Source organism: Bactrocera latifrons, unplaced genomic scaffold, assembly GCF_001853355.1.
Source record: "Bactrocera latifrons isolate USDA-ARS-PBARC rearing strain unplaced genomic scaffold, ASM185335v1 scaffold_989, whole genome shotgun sequence".
Lineage (NCBI taxonomy): Eukaryota > Metazoa > Arthropoda > Insecta > Diptera > Tephritidae > Bactrocera > Bactrocera latifrons.
The window spans coordinates 48,821-69,013 of record NW_017537699.1 but is presented as its reverse complement, the minus strand read 5'-3'; the positions used below and the strand labels follow the sequence as shown (position 1 = coordinate 69,013).

The following is a 20,193-nucleotide window of genomic DNA, read 5'->3' as shown; positions in this document are numbered from 1 at the left end:
TACAAACCAAAACCTAATGAACGCGATTAATAATAAACAACAAAATCCGTATATATAAATAATATATAATACATATAAATAAAAGTATCAAATAAAGATATAATACATATATCTATATATATATACACATATATATAATGTAGCATACTTCATACTACTAGCAAAACTGTTTAACATACATATTCCTATTCCACTAGAAATGGACGTAGAAGAAATCCACYGTAACCCSCAATCGGTGAGGTCCGCAATTACTGCAAWTGCAGCATCCGCTGCACCCATTGCCGCACCAAGGAGRCAASAAGGCACAAGCCCACCCAGCCAATCATCCGGTCAAACAGTCAGGGAAGCGGGCGAGGAGCAGTTCGAGGAGTATGTACCGCCACGATGCAGCCTATGCCATCGACCCCACTTCCTGAAGAAGTGTTCGATTTTCAAGACGATGAAGCCCGCTCAGCGCCAACAGATCGCTAGAGCCCACGGCCACTGCATGACATGCTTGGCAGACACGCACGCTACGTTGGAGTGCATGTCAGACGGGTCGTGTCAGTACTGCCATCGACCGCATCATACATTATTTCACCGTTTTCCTCGACGCGCTGATCCGTCAACGCACGCCAGTCACCGGCATGGTCAACAGCGGCATAGAGATCAAGTTCAACGCCGAAGAGCCCATCGCTCTAAACCGTCTCGAGGTGCACGTTCGCAGACACCACCACATCGTAACCATCGCAACCACAAAAGGCGACGGGTTTCAGCGCTGTAGTGAGCACCTTACAGAAACTGCAGCGGCTTCTAGGCAATTAATTCGCCTAGGGGGGCCGGGATGTTTATGCGACTTCATGGCATCCCGCCCCTGAACACAAACCTCATCACGATACAACACATTCGGCACACAACTCAACATTCATCATACAACTCATACTCATCACACAACACAACAGTCAGCACACAACCTACCTTTTCAAACACGCAACAAACCAACCACACTACACACACACCATACGTTATCGTTTTCACCACCTAATCAATCAAAAAGGGTTGGTTAGATCGGGATGGTTATTATTCGCTTTTTTACGCCCGTACACGAAGTTTCGCCAGCTATTACATCCGCACGTTCCAGTTTAGTTTAAATTCGTGGTCCAAATTTGGAATCTCCGTCCTATCTCGCGTGTGGTTGTGCAGTAGCAGCAGCAGTGCACAGTTCAATAACAATATACAAGTGTATTTAAATATCGAAGTTTTGCCCTCAAAGGGAAATACAATAAATCGTTTATTTGGAATTTTTATTTTTCACAAAAAAAAAAAAAATATAAACTTTCATTTAATTCAAAAGAAAAAGGGATACATAAGTAAAGTAAGTAAGTATACCCCCCACATACCCAGTGGAACTAGGTGAAACAAACAGGATCTACTATACCCTTGGCTCCTTCTTTTGGCCCTGGCATAATCTCGAAAGAGTTCTGTTCGATACTTTTGTTATCGAAGACGGTTCGGAAGACCATATATATTTGTTCTTACCCCTTATAACCGATGCCGATGGCGTAATTATCCAGTTCTCACAAGCCAATTGATCGTCATTTTGCGACGTGTCTACAGCTTCATGAACATCAGTCGGTGTGGATTGATTGACATCATTTTCATTAGATACATCAATATACTGCATGTCATAGGCGAAATCATCGACGTAAGTGGGATCAGCCACACTATCATCTGAATCGATATCTACACCCAAATCGTCATCAAGTTCACTTCCATCAAGCGATACTTCCTCCAGCCATTTGAGTAACTGCACATCAGGAGGAGCCATCTCTAAAAACTATAAAAGTTTTACAAAAACTCAAAATTTTAGCAAAAAAAAAAACAAAYGCGTAAACGAATATGTACAAAAAAAGTTCCTTTATTGGTAAACTTTGCCTCAGAGGCGACACACGTATCCAACGCAACGCAGCAAAACAAAATACGTCTGGGGCCCAGCTCGTACAACACTCAGCTGAGGTGGCACGAGCGCACGCCTTAATAAAAAAAAATTCTTCGCCTCACAGGCGGTGTTTACCATTCTAGGGTTAATTTAAGAACATAATTTTTTATGTTGTTAAAAAATAAATAATTAAAAGTATTTCAGCGAAATAAATAATATAACAAGGGATATAAAAAGGGCAAAGAGAGGCAGAAATTGCTAAACTAATGGAAATTTATAAATAAATAATGAAAAGTATTTCATTGAAAGAAATAATATTACAAGGGATCCGGAAAGCATTCTACAATTGAGGAAAGAGGAATAATTTGGAACATGTATAAAAAGGGTAAAAAGAGGCCGAAATTGCTAAACTAATGGAAATTTATCATAAAAAATATACAATGCAATCAAATCATGTAAGGAATAATTCCCAAGTATTGGTCAGGATTCGGAAGCCAATACCATGTATAACGGATGCGCTGCTAGTATCGCCCAAAATTATCAATTTAAATCATCACGGCAGGTTATGGTTTTAAAATTTCAAGCCAAGATACCGCATTCGACTTCTTCAAATATCGGTCGAAAAGTTGTCTTCATAGCCTCAGCTAATCAACCCTCTTATAGAAAAAGTTAGAGCTAAAATAAAAGCTCAAAATCTTGGGAATTTGAAAGGCAAATAATTCATTCTGTTTTAAAATTGTTAGTGTCTTATTAAGCAAAACAACTTAAAATCCGCTTGGATGACGTCGTCTATTTTCTTGGTTTCATGAAACATTCGTTCCGCAGGTACAAGTTTCTTTTAAATTTTGTCAAACATTTTTTTTTGGAGAAAGCTGTTTTCATTTATTAGAAAACAAGAAAATACAAAAATATTACGGATTTTTTTAAATAAAAATTTTCTCAAACTTACCTATCATATCCGGAAAGTACAAATTTATATGTATACGAAACTATAATAAAATGTAAATTTAAAGGTGTAACCAAACATATATAAACGAATTATTTTTGGGTATTCGGAAACGTGAACATTTCGCAATTAGTTCATGTTTTCGAGTGTGCGCTATATTATCATAGCTAACGATATTGTCATATCGTATGTTGGTTTATTCGTAATTAAAATCAATATAAAACAATAAGGAATGCCTAAGTTCGGATATAACCGTGAAATTCTTTTAGGTGCTGGTGGAACTTTATATTTAACAACTAAAGAAGGCTAAGTTCGGAAATAACCGTATATATCATACTTTTGCAACTTTCAACGACTACAGCCTAGGTAAATAAGGCTTCTAAGTAATTATAAATTGAGGTGATTTCGGTATATCTAGATAATTAACGTTTTCATTTTCATCAAAAAAATATTTCGAATATCTAGCAATTGCATCATTTCTGCGAGTGGATCAGCTTGCCATTGTTCGCGCATATTAATGGTCAATTAGAGTGTTTCAACATTTCATCATTGACTTAAGAAAAGCGAAGAATGAGTGTACTGCTCGCACTCAGCACACAGTTTTGATCTWAAATTATGATTGAACTTTTTCTCAACACTGCAAAAATTCTGTTATTTTGTAATGTTAAGTGTATGTGTTAAGTTTGTTATAAATGCTCTTGCGTCGTTCACCCATAATCCAGCAAAGTAACCGTAATGCCAGGCGTTGCAACTGTCAAAACGTTTTTCTGTTGTAATATTAGAAATGTCTTACCGGATATACTATAGCGCGAAAAATTCGTCTTATTTAGTAGTAACTATCAGTATAATCCATATATGTATAGGATAATTACTATACTTTTGAAGCCGCTATGTGTTGTTATTTATTTAATTTAAATAAGTAAAAAAATATCTAAAAATAGTTTTTACATGAATTTCAAACACATACTCATGATTTAAGATATAGTTTTCGTATTTATGAATTGTATTGACTATTAAAAAAAAAAGAGATAAAAAGTATCCTATGTCCGTCCCCTGATTATAATCCATCTACCCATAAATTACAGCCAAATCAGGTTAGCTATTTTGAGTTATATATAGTGGAACTAACACGACATTCTTTTATATATAGAGATATAACTTACTAATCTGTGTCGATTAGTTTTAGGTGATACATACAACCGTTAGGTTAACAAAACTCTTAGAAATCATGTTATGTTTACTGAGAGCGAATGTTGCTGATAATTTCTGTTCTTATTGATAACTATCCCAAATTATTCCAATGGTTTAAATTCTTGTTATGTGGTTTAGAAAGCGACCCTAATCAGGATATACAAGTATTATATAATAGGCAACAGTTATGTTTATTACAAAATCAAAATTTCATGTTTACCTCTGATTTAATGTTGATTTAATACCGTACTTTATAATTAGGCATGTATGTAATTACAGCACTTACCTGTTAGTTTGAAAATGTGCCTTTAATTTTGTCCAATCCACTTTCCAAACCGTCCCTTATCTCATCTTTTATTTTGTTAGCTGTCTCATCTTCATTCTCATGGTAATAAATAAAGTAGACCAATATGCCAACGATTAGAAAGACCACAAAAAATGCGCTTATGATTGAAATTAAAACATTTAGCGCACAAGTAAAGCAGCTGAAAAGTAGAGTTCAAATTTATATAAGTACATGCAAAGCCAAAATATCGAAAAGTATAGATATTTAATACATCAACGAATCTATCTTTTAAAATTTGAGTTGATAAACGTGAGTACATTGGATAAATGATGGATCACGAACTAGCTGAGTAGATGAATGATTGTATTAGAATAGTGGTATTTAGGGTATGCTCAAAGGTATACAGCTATGTATATCTCTATCATTCTTGACTCTTCCAGTAGGATTCTAATTCTCTCCCTTTACCTTTAGCGGTGGGTTTTGAAAAAAAGGTACGTAGCGTCAACTTCCAAAATGTGTCACCAGCCCCAACTAAATTATGCAAGAAATACATTCTCGCGATGCAATTAAAAAATACCAAAACCAAACTTACCTTATATCTCAGTCAAAGGTTATTCTATTTATTTGTCTACATCCATTTTTAAGTCTCCTTGAAATTCGAATGCGTCAGAACACGGCACTACTCTCCAAACCATAACACCATTGTGACATTTATCTTTTTTTTTTTTAGACGAGGAGTTTTTATAACGGGTGATCCAAGTATCGTTTTCTATAGCCTTCTTTTTACAGGTCAGGCGTGAGTCGTGTCAAGCCGTCATATTATTTTTGTTCAGTACTGTTTGGCATTGGAGCCATGCGTAGAAGTTCACATAAGAAAGCAAAGTTCTCAGAGCGCCATTCACTTGGGACTGGCCAGAAATGAATCATTTATGTATGGTTCAAGCAGCTCACGACTTCCTGTCTTAGACCAAATATCCTCTGGGTAGCCAAAGACACATCCGTTTGAAGGCGTAACGTCGCTGCCCAGAGATTATGACGACAAACGCTTAAGGATTATGATTTTAGGACATGCACCTCGAATGTTCGCTCCCTTAGTTGAGAAGGTGCCGCTGCCCAAATGGTTGATGTAATCGTAAAAGAACGATTGGCATCACCACCGTCCAAAAAATTCGATAGACGGGACAAGGAGTGAGACGAGTAGGTCCCTGAGGCATTTAATAAATACTATAAAGTAAATGCCACCACCCAGAATGACGATGTTGTGATAGAAGGAGTACACGTTTCCGGTGTTTTAGACGATCGTACGCTCCGAGATAATAACATTGACTCGGACAACGTCGTGTCGCAGCGGAGAGAAAAAAGACTGCCTACCTCGCAATGTTACAATCGACCACAATATTACAATCGACCACAGCACGTGCGATAGACACCGAAAACTAAAGAGGGTACCAAGAAGCATTTGCAGAAAAAGAAGAGACAGATTGAAATGCGTGAGTATGAATAGCTTGACACGCTGGCCAATAGGGTAATGCAAGAAAATTCTACGAAAAGATGCGGCATCTAACAGAAGGTCTCAAGACTGAAGCATACTGTTGTAAAACGTCCAGAGGTGATCTAGTGACTGATACCCAGAGCATACTTATGGGGGAAACATTTCTGCAGTCTACTGAATGGCACTGAAAGAATAACTTCTGGAGATTTTGAAACCAATCTAAGAACTGATAAGGAGGCGAAGAACTGATAAGGAGCATGCATCAGCTTCTTTGTAGAATATGGTCGGACGAGGGCATGCCCGACGAATGAAATTAAAGTGTGCTCTGCCCAATCCTCAAGATGGGAAATCTCACAATTTGCGCCAACTACCATGGGATAAGCCTCCTCAACATCGCATATAAGGTTCTATCGAGAATACTCTTGTGTGATATATCAAAGCCCATCGTCAACAAACTGATTGGACCTTATCAGTGTGCATTTAGACCAGCCAAATCAACCACCGACCAGATATTCACCATGCACCAAATTTTGGAAAAAACCAGTGAAAGGAAAATCGACACACACCACCTCGTCGTCGATTTCAAAGCTGCTTTCGACAGCTCGAAAAGGAGCTGCCTTTATGCCGGGATGTCTGAATTTGGTAACCCCACAAAACTAATATGACTCTGTAAACTGACCTTGAGCAACACAAAAGCTCCGTCGGGATCGGACCTCTCCGAACCGTTCGATGCCAAACGAGGTTTCAGACAAGGCGATTCCTTATYGTGCGACTTCTTCAACCTGCTTCTGGAGAAAATAGTTCGAGCTGCAGAACTAAATAGAGAAGGTACCATCTTCTATAAGAGTGTACAGCTGCTGGCGTATGCCGGTGATATTGATATCATTGGCCTCAAAACCCGCGCCGTTAGTTCTGCTTTCTCCAGACTGGACAAGGAAGCAAAGCAAATGGGTCTGGTAGTGAACGAGGGCAAGACAAAATATATCCTGTCATCAAAGAAAGAGTCGTCGCACTCGCGACTTTGTTCTGACGTCACTGTTGACAGTTATAACTTTGAAGTTGTAGATAGTTTCGTAAATTTAGGAGCCAATATAAACACCACCAACAATGTCAGCCTGGAAATCCAACGCAGGACAGCTCTTGCCACCCTTTAGAAGTCTTCCAAACTTTTTATTTAATAGCTGTAGCACTTTCGAGATAGAAAAAACGGAATTGAAAGCAGTCCTCAGGATCTTGCAGTTTTCCGTTGGTGTAAAAGTTAGTGCAGTGCTGCCTTTTTTTCTTCAAAATTAATTGATTTAAATATAGTTTTTATATACAAATGATCAGGGTGACACACGAGTTGAAATCCGCCTGTTTGTCCGTTCACCCGTGCCCATTCGCTGGCACCATAAGATGTTTTGTATTGTAGATAGGCGTAATCGGACTATTGCCGCGCCCACAAAACGTCATTAATCGAAAACGTATACTGACGGACAAACGTTTTAACACAGCTGGAGTTGCAAGAACGTGGGGCTATAGGTGCGGAATCACTATCTTGCTGACCGACAGTATATTTGATCCCCAAGATTAAACTTTTCTACGCTTTGTTGCAAGTTTTCTTTCAATATGTTCCACAACTCTAGAGACAATGCACAGCTTTAAAACGCTTAAATAGTAAAACGACTTAACTTAATTCTTTCATCAATTTCTGTATAGCTGTTGTTGAAGGAATGTAGGCTTAAAATTATTTTTCATTTATCAGCTGTCGTTCCCGCTCTCCTGCGACCCACTTTACTAACTATATTGTACTTTAAAAGTTAACGATTTATATTATGTTATACAGCATCGATGGAAATTCCGAGAATACTAACTCTTTAAACTGAAATTTAAAAGTTTTTTTTTTGTGTTTTCAATTAAGAAAATGAAACAAAAGAAGAAGAAAAAAAGTTATTTTGGAAGGGCCCTTGGATACGAGTACAATTATAATTTCCATAATTTTCGGAAGAACTAACTTAAGTGGGAACGACTGGTTCCCCATTTTAAAAACTTATTTGAAGCTTTGCACGATAGATAAAGCACCGATTCACACAGTCACAGTGTTTTAGTTTCAGATTGATGGACAAAATATCGATTTAATGCTGTGAGCGCCTTAAAACGTACCATCACAATGTAATAGAGAAGATATGTTATGCAGTTTTAATGGAGACTAAAAACACATTTGTAAAATTTCGCTTCGTATACTACTATATATCCATATTTAACCTATTGTTTTGAAATGGAAAATTCTCTTCAGAACAAGAAAAATTAAATAATTCGAAGCCGAAGTTTTAATATATTTGATATATTATTTAAGGCAGTCACAGCTAGTTCAATAAGAAAAGGCTTAAAGATGCAGTTAATAGCCTTAATAAAAAATCGTAGATTCTACGAATGCCATGCAACAATTCGACATATACTGTTAAATTCACGGCGAAATACCACGCGTTATACCAAAGATGGATAAGGAAGAACAAAGGCGTCGCATAATAGGGAGTGCAGCTTGTAATATCAATAAGAAAATGCGATTGGACTCCACGTTATTTGAAAATTTATGTTTTAACATTTAGTGTAAGTGAAAAATGTGTGAAAAGTGATTAACAGTACCATTATTATTGATTGTGGCATTATGTGTTAAAAAGCGTTTCTATTGTTTCCTTTGTTTAGTTTCGACAATAGTGATAAATAAACATATAAAGGCTAAATTCGGGTGCAACCGAACATTTTATACTCTTGCGACTTACAATAATCAAAGTYAGGGAAATACTTTATGGTGTACAACATCAACCTGAGGATCGAAATCCTAGCAATTTTTTATTTACATATACTATATACATTATACCCTTATACCCTTATACTGACAGACACATAAGGTTTGTAAGAAAAAGGAAAACCATTATACGTAGTATGGCAGTTGAGGTAGTACCGACCAGATTTGATCTATTTTTCCCACTACCACATACTATTAAAATGTTACATACTAAAAAAATAATCACATAGAGCCAAGTCAGCCGGGAAGTCTGATATTAGTTATATGAGGGGTAAAGTCAATTTTCGCCCATATTTATCTATTTTAGGCACAAAAATACACTGTTATAAGTAAAACACGCTCTGTAATTTTTATTCAGATAACTCAATATTGGTCTTTTATATTCAGCATAAAGTTACCTAGAAGTTCGAAAATCTTTATATTAGGTATGGGATCTCTGTGAAGTATGAATCTGATTCAAGATTTTTAACATACAGACATATCATTATTAGAGAAGTGTTCTCCCTGTTTTCAACTTTTCTCGTCACCCTGATCATTTATATATAGATAACCCTATATCTATCTCGATTAGGTTTAGGTGATACGTACAACCGTTAGGTGGACAAAACTATAATATCCTGTACCAACTGGTTGCAGGAAATGGGCATTCGAATGGTTGGTTGGTGATACGGATTAACACCAGGCATTAGGAACGTTGAAGAAAAGCTCTGGCAGAGTTTGGGCGAATCTGCTACACAGTATAGCTGTGTAATACCTAAATTAACTGTTTATTTATATACTTAGTGTTTTTTTTTGTGTCTTCAAATGACAATCAAAACTTTTCAATTTGCTGGTGTGTCGTCAAAAAAGTAACATTGTGTTTATATGTATGTAAATACCTGATTAGATGTTATTCCTAAAAATGTATTGATTTGAATAACAATGCATTGGTAATGCCTTTACCTGAATATGATCCAACAACAGCATTCTTGCAACAATTTACAAAATGTCCAAATTGTAAAGTTCACTACTGTTCCGAAGATTGTCGTATTAAGGTTTTAAATAAATACTATCGAATTGCTTGTATGGGTGATTTCCACAAGAGGACACACACCAAATGAACATTACTTTTTTCAAGATTTTCGATACTTTCCGGAAATTTGTATATCTACCGGGGACTAGTACAATTATGTTAATTGTTCGTTTAATGGACATGAATAAAAAAAACTAACAAAAAAGAACAGTTCTCCAGTCATTTCAATCCTTCCAATCGCTAATAGTGAATACCGAACAAAAAATGTATCACAAAATGTTGCGTGAATACTTTGAACGAATGGAACAACTTTTTTTAGCATTTTGTATAGCATTTGCCATAATTGGAATGGATATAAAAAGTAAGCGATTTACCAATGCCTGAAAGTGATAAAGCAAAACTTGACAAATATATTGAAACAACTTCAAGAATAAAGTGGGAGGCTGTAAGTTAACAGCAATTTCTCAACACTAAGGGTGCTGGACTGTATCTACTTTAAAGCAAGATAAACCACAGTTGTGTGGATGGACACAAACGGTGAACGCTCATACGACATTTCCTTATTCAAACGATATAGTTGGATGAGTGCCTGCTGAAGCGCAGCAGATATTCGAGGCAAAAAGTAAAAAAAAATGTAGAATTAACTATTTAAGTCCCTAAGCTGTTATCACAACTTTTTGGTATGTCTTTGTAGGTTGTTAAAGAAAACTATATTTTTATATGCTAACGTTCTAAATGACAATCGCAAGCTACCGACACCGATGATGCAAGTGAAGATGATGATGACAATGCGAATACGTAAGATTAATAAACACATTTGTTTTATACGTTTCGTATGCAGGTACATATAATTGTAAGAATTCATCTTACACTAATTCCTTGAATTTACTTAGGAAATGTCAAACACTAAAATTTTAACATTTTGTAAAAAAATTTTTAATCTTTCGCTTGGTTACCAAACAAATGTTACGGTAAGTAAACAAAAAATTTTAAGAAAAATGTTTGATGTTTCTTAACATGAAATCCATGGTAAYCACCGTAGATAACATAATCGTATCATCCACGTTAATATATTATGCTAAATATTGTAGCCCCCAACTGATAAAAAATTAGGTATAATTTTAAATAGTATAGTATTAGTAGTTATAACAGAGAACGTATATTTATAGAGAAGGTTCACGATGTCAAAAATTTAGGGATATTTCAATTTTGGGATATATACTGTTTTGGATGTGTGCGTTCCACCACAGAAAATTATTAGCGCGTTTCACCACTTAACATCAGGGGCAGGACAATAATAGAACTGAGTACGCTTACAGATTCCTATATTTACAATGCACAAACGACTACATATAATTTATATACATACATACATATGTATATTTTCTATATATTTTATATCAAAGCACACAAGCATGTACATACGTACAAATTGAATTATTTCATGATGAATTCCTTCACATCTTTGCAAATATATAATAAAGTATATAATATAATATAAAAAAAAATATATAATAAAGTCATACATGCATTATTACCTATGAAAATCATTAGTTAATGTAGGTTTGATAAGATACATACATATATATTTATTTACAGGTCTTTAAAAGTTTTTATAACATGTTAAAAGACCAAGCGGTCGCACATATTCATGTCTCTTATACACATCTAGATGTGTATAAGAGACAGGAGCTCAAGTTATTTCAAAGAGTCAATGTGTCGAAGGGCKGACGTGACAAYAAAGCATCACAACATTGTGTTGTTGGTAGAAAATCYGAGCTGTGCCGAAAACACAAAMGAACGATYGCCAATTGCCACTGCTTCCCTTKCCGCTGTAGCAGCTTCAAGAACAAACCAGAGTAAATATGTATGTTTCTGTATGAGCTTGCATACATATCGACGCAGAATTTTGCAAGCCGCGTACAAATATTTTTTACATTCCTTGACAAATACAGTCAAACCCGGCTATGTTCGAATGACGGTTCAAACGAACGGTTACGTTTATATACTCGCTCAGGTACGTCATCATGCCAGATTACGATTTAAGCGTTACGATCACGTGTGTCATAATACGAAATACAGGCTTTTACGTGACGAGTGATACGTTCACGGATGTAACGATTCGACCCCTGTTTATGATTTATAGCTTTTGCCAACGTCGATAAAAGACGCTTGTTGGCAACGGCATGTTCGGGGAGATGTAATGGTATTTGTTTTTATGAATGAAGCAAGATTGCCTGTTGAAAGTGCACTTGCGCCCACGTTGCGTTGTTGTTGTGTGTTTTTCACAAATTTGAGCATCGTGTATGTTGTATTTTGTGTATGCATTAGTTGTGTTGGAATGTCATGCGCACATACATATGTACTCATATTTGTATGTTGGTTTATGTATACATTATTTTTTCGGCAATGTCGTACACATATGTCGTACATTTTTTTTTTTTTGTTTAAGGGGGAAAGCATAAAAAGCCGGAGTGCGGAACTTTAGTTCGCTAAACCTAACCTGCTCCCAACTCCAGACTCTCCCACGGAACTACCTGATTAAGTATTAATTCGTGGGAGTGATAAGACATTTAAGTCTCTTCTATGGCACGGACTGACGAACGCCTACTCTGCTCTATATGTCTGGCTGCCACTTCGCTGACAGCTCTCCAGTTCTCAGTGGACTGACACATGAATGTCGTCAAATCTTCCAACGTAAAACTACAACCGAGTGTAGGTTTAAGTTTTTCCCTTGCACTTATAAAGCGTGGGCAATAAAAGAAAACATGCTCCGAGTCTTCACAGCACTCTGAACACGACGGACAATTCGGACTAATGTCATATTGGAATCTATACAGGTAACTTCGAAAGCACCCATGCCCACTTAGTATTTGGGTTAGGWGGAAATCCAGGTCCCCATGTCGTCTGTCGATCCAGGAATGGATGTCCGGTATTAGTCTGTAGGTCCACCGTCCTTTAAGTGAGGTTTGCCATCGCTGCTGCYATATCGTTAAGCTTTTCACTCTCTCTTCTCTTTTGGCTCCTATAGATGGCTCTGGTAATTTGTAAACTCGTTCCTATTCATCACCTTGGATGTCACTGGGCATCATACTGATAACTCTTAGTACCGACAGCCTGTGCACTGTGTTTATTTGTCCGGCATATACTTTGATGCCTAACGCCTGTATCCGTATTGGAGCCGCATACAACATAACCGATGTCATTACCTTTGCGAGTAAAAAACGCCGGTTGGAACGCACGCAGCCTTTATTTGCCATCATTCTTGATAAAGCATTCAGGATTTTATTCGCTTTACCTGCCGTGTACTCTATGTGACCCTTAAATTTGAGCCTTGAGTCTACTATTACTCCCAGATATCTTAGTTGTGGCTGTGAATGAATCTCGCACTCTGCTATGGTGAGAGATATACTTTCCTCTACTTTTCTTGTACTTATGAGCAGGACTTCTGTCTTTTTCTCAGCCACTTCTGAACTCATTGAGGAGAACCATTGGCGCAGACCGTATATGCACTCGTTGCATTTGCTCCGGAGGTCATCGAGGTCTTTAGCAACTGCTACCACAATAAGGTCATCTGCGTATGCAACTAATTTAATAGCTTTCGGTTGGTGTGTCCTTAGTACCCCATTATACATTATGTTCCATAGAAGGGGGCCTAGTACCGAGCCTTGCGGTACTCCATTTGAGATAGAGTAGCTCTTGGTGTCTTCATCTGTATCGAATAAAAGTTGACGGGTTTCAAAATAACTTACAGCTACTCACACTCAAAATGGGACACTACGAAAAGTCCACAATTCCTATATTTTAAACTCAAAATTGAAGCCTTGCTTAAGTTTTAAAGTTTATTTTCAATATAATTCATTTCATTAATAATACTTAAACACAAAACAAAACAATTTCTCCTTTTATTTCATAAAACAAATAAATAAATGGTTTGAACATAGCTTAAATTGAAGCTCACTCTCAAAGTGGGACACTAAAATTATTTTATTATAATATTGCTTTGGACGCATGATTAGTATTTGGTTGACTTCCCATTGCTGGCAATCACAGCATGCAGACGTCGGGGCATACTTCCCACTAATTTTTTGCAAAATTCTGGCTCAATATTATACCACTCTTCCTTCACAGCGTCCTTCAGAGAGGTAATATTTTTCACTTTACGTTTCGCAACTCTTTTTTTTTAATTCCGCCCACAAATGCTCAATTACGTTTAAGTCTGGAGACTGGGGAGGTGTCCCAGAGATTTTCGGTGCTTTCCTTCACAGTTTCTTTAAGAATATCAACATAATACTTAGAGTCCATTATTCCGTTGACGAACTGTATTTTACCGACTCCAGACTCAGACATACACCCCCATATCATAAGAGACCCACCGCCATATTTTACTTTTTTTTTAATCGCCGCATCATGAAGTTCAGTACGAGGTTTCCGCCAAGCAAATCTTTTTCCATCCGGCCCAAAGAGATTTATTTTAGTTTCGTCTGTAAAAAGAACCTAAGCGATTACGAGAGAATTAAAAAAGGAAGGTAAAATTTAAAATAATTACACTTACTTCGACCAGAACGTTGCATTGTCATTTATATGTTTTCGAGCAAAATCATATCTCAACTGTTGATTTTTCTGAGATATTAACGGTTTTCGGAGGCATGCTCTGCCGTGAAAATTATTACTTCTAAAGACTCGTCGAACTGTTTCAGCACTAACATCTAMATTTTTTATTTCCTTTAACTTATTTTTCACGTCAACTGCTGACAAGAGTGGGTCGTTCTCGATTTGTTTTAAACAATATCTCTTGTCGCGGTCGGATAATTTGCATCAACCAGCGCAATTTCGTTTTTTATTTTCAATATTATTAGTGGCTTTAAAACGCTTAATGATATTAAATACCGTGCTCTTCTTCTTATTAACTATTTTGGATATTTCTCTTACCGATTTGTTGTTTTTATAATTATTTATTACAATCTGTCTTTCTTCGACTGTAGTCTGACGCTTTTGTGACATCTTGAGGAAATTAACATCCGAGCACAATGAAATATCACAACACACTGTTTTAAGTAGAAATTGCACGTGAGCATACAGTAACTAGATGAATATGCAAAAATGCAGATATGTAAAAAAAAAAATCTTAAACGTAATTTTAGTTAAGTTTCAATGTAATGACATAAAATAAAAAAAAAAAAAAAAATTCGACAACATTACTGCACATATAAGAGATATTTAAGATGAATGAATCAAAATAAGTAGTTTTTATTAGTGTCCCATTTTGAGTGTGAGTAGCTGTATGACAATTTCCATGAGATATTGAGGAGCGCGCATGTCATACAGAGCTTTGATTATGTTTGCCCACTTTGCTGAGTTAAAGGCATTCACATCCAAGGTGATAAGCGCACAATATTTTTTGTTCCGCCTTTCCWTCGCTTGCCACYTACTGCGCATTTCGCAGTGTGAATGACATCGTATAGTGCGTCGATGGTGGACCTCTTTTTCATAAAGCCGTATTGTCTTTCTGATAGTCCGCCGGCTTTCTGGATTACTAACTCCAAGCGGTATCTTACTATGCTTTCATATACTTTGCCAATAGTATCAAGCATGCACAGAGGTCGATATGATGAAGGTTCCTCCGGAGGCTTTTTTGGTTTCGGGAGTAGAACCAAACGCTGAACTTTCCATGGGTTAGGAAATATTCCTTCTTTTAAGCACGCATTATACATTTCTGCGAACAATTTTGATTTCAAAGTCATAGCGTCCTTTAATGCTCTGTTTGGTATGCCATCTAATCCAGGCGCTTTGCTGCATTTAATTTTTCCGGCTATGGCCAATAACACTAGCCGACAATTTTGACATTTTTTTTCTGCTCTGAAACCAAACTTGTTTTTTTATGTTGCTTTGATAAGGTACATATATAATTTGAATATAAAAAAAAAATTGCTAGGTCCAGGCTAAGAGAAAAATAAAAGTAAAGTTTTTGCAAAAAATATATTGAATATTAAAAATTTTTATCCCTCATTTTATATTTTCTTGTACTTTTTTGAACTTCTGCTGTATTGGTAGTCAGGATTATCACGTAAACATATCCAGCAATAGTTTGCCAGCATCCTAGGAGTCCATTTGCCTTGATACCTTTTCTCCATACTCAATATGTCTTGGTGAAATCTCTCCCCATGTTCATCACTGACTGCACCTAAATTGGGAGGAAAGAAATCCAAGTGCGAATGTAGGAAATGTATTTTCAGGGACATGTTACACCCTAAAGCCTGAAAATCCGTCAATAGGCTTGATATGAGTTCTTCATAATCGGGTGATTTGGTGTTACCCAAAMAATTTTTTACAACCYCAAYAAATGAAAGCCATGCTTYTTTTTCTAGCGTATTTAGTTTAGAGACAAAGTTTTGATCCTTCATAACTCGTCGTATGTCTGGCCCCACAGAAATCCCTTCTTTTAATTTCGCATCACTAAGTCTCGGAAATATACTTTTAAGGTATTGAAAACCTTCTCCCGTTTTATCCATTGCTTTTACAAAATTTTTCATTAAGCCTAATTTTATATGAAGGGATGGCAATACAATATTCTCGGGTTCAACAAGACGAAAACTACATACTTTTCTGATTAGGTACATAGTCTGTTCTTTTTGGCCACTCTTTTTGGATATAGTGTTTGCTTCGAGCTTGCATACCTAGTAACATCCCAACTACTTTTAAATCAGAACAAATTTTCCAAGAATGTTTAGCATACTGTATTTTTTGTAGTAGATTTTTGATATTTTCATAGGTTTCTTTGATATGTACTCCATGCGCTAGAGGTACAGATGGAAGTTCGTTACCATTCTGTAACAAAACCGCCTTCAAACTTATTTGCGATGAATCAATAAATAGTCTGCACTGATCAGGTGAATAGGTACAAAACATTTTTTTCATAAGCCCATATACATCTTTGCAATACTAGATCGTTTTCCTTTTCAAAGAAATTTTCTAAGCGACAACTACCACGAAAAGTTGACGGTTCGTTAGAAGTTCAGGTCGTTGGAGTTTGTAGGGTAGCTGGTTTTGACATAGACGACACATCTGTGTACTTTATAATATTTTTAGACGTCGACTTCATTCCAGTAATGTTCGTTAGACAAAAATAACAATMATTTACATGATTTTGTTGTTCTCGCCATATAGCTGGCATAGTAAACGGCAATGGTGTGTGAGTTTACTTAGACTTTCTTCAGCGCCGAATCCAAAGTACGAACGATACGCTACCAATAGTCGCGGCGAAAACTTCTTCGAGCTTGAGCGTGGATTAAAGCCTCCACACACAAAACAAAATAAATCTGGCGAATTTTTACACTTTCTGGACATTATATTAAACCAAATTTAATGCAAAAACAATGGGAAATAACTGAGATGCGCACGAGATAACGACGTAAATGCAAAATGTCAAAATATAGCAGAAATAAATAACGCTTAGACGCGATATACGACGTCTGAATGTGAAAAAAAACAGGTATTTTTTTTAGTCATTTAAAATAAGTAATATTATCGCCATTGGACCTAAGGATTTTTTATTATTTTTCTAATGATATACATACTAACAGGAACCAAAATATATAATTTTTATTTCAGAGCAAAATCCATTGTCGGCTAGTGTAATTCTTCCTCGCTGACTAGCAGTGGCGGCTCTACGACTTCGGTTCGACGCTTAGCATAAGAAATAGTGTGGTGTTTTGGGAACAAAGTTTCCACGATATTTCTCATAAAGGATGCGCTTTTGGGTTGTTGTGCCTTATTTTTAAATTTAGACATACAGATTTTGTATGCTGTTCCCCAGGGGTCTTCGTTTGCTTCCTCACAGAGTTTTTCAAAACACTTCTTTTTAGTGCGGTTAATGGCTGATTTTAGAGGCTTCTTCTGCCTTTTAAATATTTGTCTGAGACTGCTCTCGTTTTCTTCCCGTTGATTACGTTGTAGGCGGCGTCTAGCTGAATGGCAGAACTTTCTAAGTCCAGCTATTTCTTCATTCCACCAATACTCTGGCTTCCGGTTGTTGTGGTGTACTGTCCTACGCATGGTTGTGTCTCRTGCTGTGACCAATTGTTTTCGTACTGAGGCTACTAAGTGCATGGCGTCTTCGCCTTGTATATTTACTAAACGCCAGACCATCTCAAAAAGTTCGGCATCAAAATCGTTTTGTTTCCAGATTCGTTTTTGGCATGTGCTCCTCCTGCGGCGTTCCGTCCCTCCGACATAAGAGACTTCAGCAATAATAGCCATGTGGTCACTATAAGTAAATATGTCCGTCACCGCCCACTTAATGCGCCTGTTAAGAACGTCGTTGGCAAACATGAGGTCGATTATGGAGCCCCAGCTTCCCTTTTGAAAAGTATTTTGCGTTCCGCTATTCAAGATCGTTCGTTTGGCCGAGGAACTCAAGTATCAGACGCCCACGATGGTTTGTGCGCCTACTACCCCAAGCGGTCTTTCCACGTATTGAAGTCACCTACGATTATAATTGGTGATTCGCCTCTGGTTTCTAGAGCAAGTTCCAGGAGGAAGTCTTCAAATAGAAGTATTTAATTGTGGCACTGGGAGGAGCATGGCAGCTAACAAAGTATATGTCTCGTATATTTGCCCATGTGAAAAAATGATGACCTCCGGAGCGGGACATAAATGGTTTTCCTTTACAAGACCATATTGCAGCCTTGCCACATATGTCTGTAGTCCAGGTACTTTCCGAACGCTGGGAGTATTGCTCGCTTAGTAAGGCGACATCAATGTTATTTTCAAATACCGAATTCGGGTCTTTCGAATACTCTTAACGTTCATTTTCCCAGATTCTCTATTCCACACTCTTTTTGCATAGCTTCGCAAATCTCTTCTGGAGAAGTTATTTCATCCAAATCCTTGCAAATAATCATGACGTTGTGGGTTTTGGGCTGTATCACAGCCATTTCATTGCTGTCTTATGCCTGAGCGCCAAGGACTCCAAGACTGCGCTCAAGGTTGGCAAAATAAAAATCGGGTGGTCTGTATGTCGCTTCCGGGAATACTCCCCTATTCCCCGATGCTTCAGGTGTTTCCATCTGGAACACATTGTGGAGCCGGTGGCCATGTAGCGAAGTCATCTACTAACAATTCAAGCTGCATTCTTTGCAAAAGAGCACACTCAGCCTTGAGTACTACGTGCCCCAAATATCTCGAGATGGCGAAATCGTTAGGGAAATGAGGATATTACAATTAAACCTAAATCATTGCGCAGCTTCACAAGAGCTACTAAAACAGACAGTATTTGAAAATAACATTGATGTCGCCTTACTAAGCGAGCTTCGGGTCTTTCGAATACTCTTAACGTTCATTTTCCCAGATTCTCTATTCCACACTCTTTTTGCATAGCTTCGCAAATCTCTTCTGGAGAAGTTATTTCATCCAAATCCTTGCAAATAATCATGACGTTGTGGGTTTTGGGCTGTATCACAGCCATTTCACCGACCACTCCTACGATTTCTTCGAATGACGATCGGTAAAATGTATGGCGAACTCGTCAAAGAACAAGATTTTCTCCTTAACTCGAAAACAGTTTCCCGCAGAACTCAAAAATATACGAATGCAAAAAGATCTTTTTTAAATAAAAGTGTAAGCAGAGGTAGAGCTTCAGCTAAAATCGACGGTAAATGCACAATGGACGGTAAAGCGGAATTTCTTAGGCGTCACCTTTCACTTCGAAAAATACTTAAAATTGTACGATATATTTTTTAAAATGCTTTCAGTATTTTTAAGGAACATGGTGCTCAGAATATGGACCAATTAAATTCATTACTGGCATATCTAATTCGGTGGAATGATTAAATCCATAATTGACAATAGATTTGAAATTAACAACATTCGGATTGATAACGAACAAAGCCAACCATTGCTATGGCTTAATCTACCCGTTACACAGTACAACAGCTAATCTAGGGGGTGATGGTACTAGGTCAGTATAGTAAAACCCTCAAAGGGTTTGACGTTCGTATGTGTCAGTTTTTTTTATGACCTTTTACATTTTTTTCTTATTTCCCATGGTTTTCCATCTTAATAAATTAATTTTTGACAATCAGGAGTACTAAATGGTCCAGATATACGAAAGCTGATTAAAAGTGACGCATTCAACAATATTTTGATTGATATACAGTCAGAGTCATTAATATTCGGTTTTCTCTAACTCGTCAATTCAAACTACAAAAAAAATGTACAAATAAAATATTACTTAGTTTTGTTTGTTTTATTATAAAAAATAATTCAACAGTAAGTAGTGCACATAAGCAAAAAAATAATACAGAAATCCATTCTAAAAAAAGCGAAAAACTTCAGGTACACATAAAAATGGCGTTCATTAATATTCGGTTTTTTGGTATTTAAGGCACAAAATTATTAAAAAAATTAATACCGAAAAACATTAATATTTGGTAGGATATCCCTTCTGTTTAAGCACTCCATTCAACCTATTTGGCATATTTTCGACAATTTTAGCAGTGTATGCCGGCGATATATTATCCCATTCCTGCTGCAGCTTAATTTTCAGGTCGGTTACTAAAG

General features: G+C 36.8%; 2 protein-coding genes across 3 annotated transcripts in view; both read right to left on the bottom strand.

The window, feature by feature from the left end:
• Positions 1-1,518: 1,518 nt before the first annotated feature.
• Positions 1,519-1,808, bottom strand: LOC108977988 (the record flags this gene model as incomplete). The annotated part of the gene is given in 1 exon segment (XM_018948011.1): positions 1,519-1,808. A coding segment is annotated over 1 exon segment (289 nt), but the record flags the coding sequence as incomplete, so codon positions are not given.
• A 2,534-nt stretch (positions 1,809-4,342) lies between these two features.
• LOC108977989 (protein midgut expression 1-like) overlaps positions 4,343-20,193 on the bottom strand; it is a 55,522-nt gene continuing 39,671 nt past the window's right edge. For both annotated transcript variants that reach the window (XM_018948013.1, XM_018948014.1), the window contains exon 2: positions 4,343-4,540. In XM_018948013.1, coding sequence (XP_018803558.1) covers positions 4,345-4,540 — 196 coding nt within the window. In that variant the 3' untranslated portion in view covers positions 4,343-4,344. The remainder of the gene's footprint in view (positions 4,541-20,193) is intronic.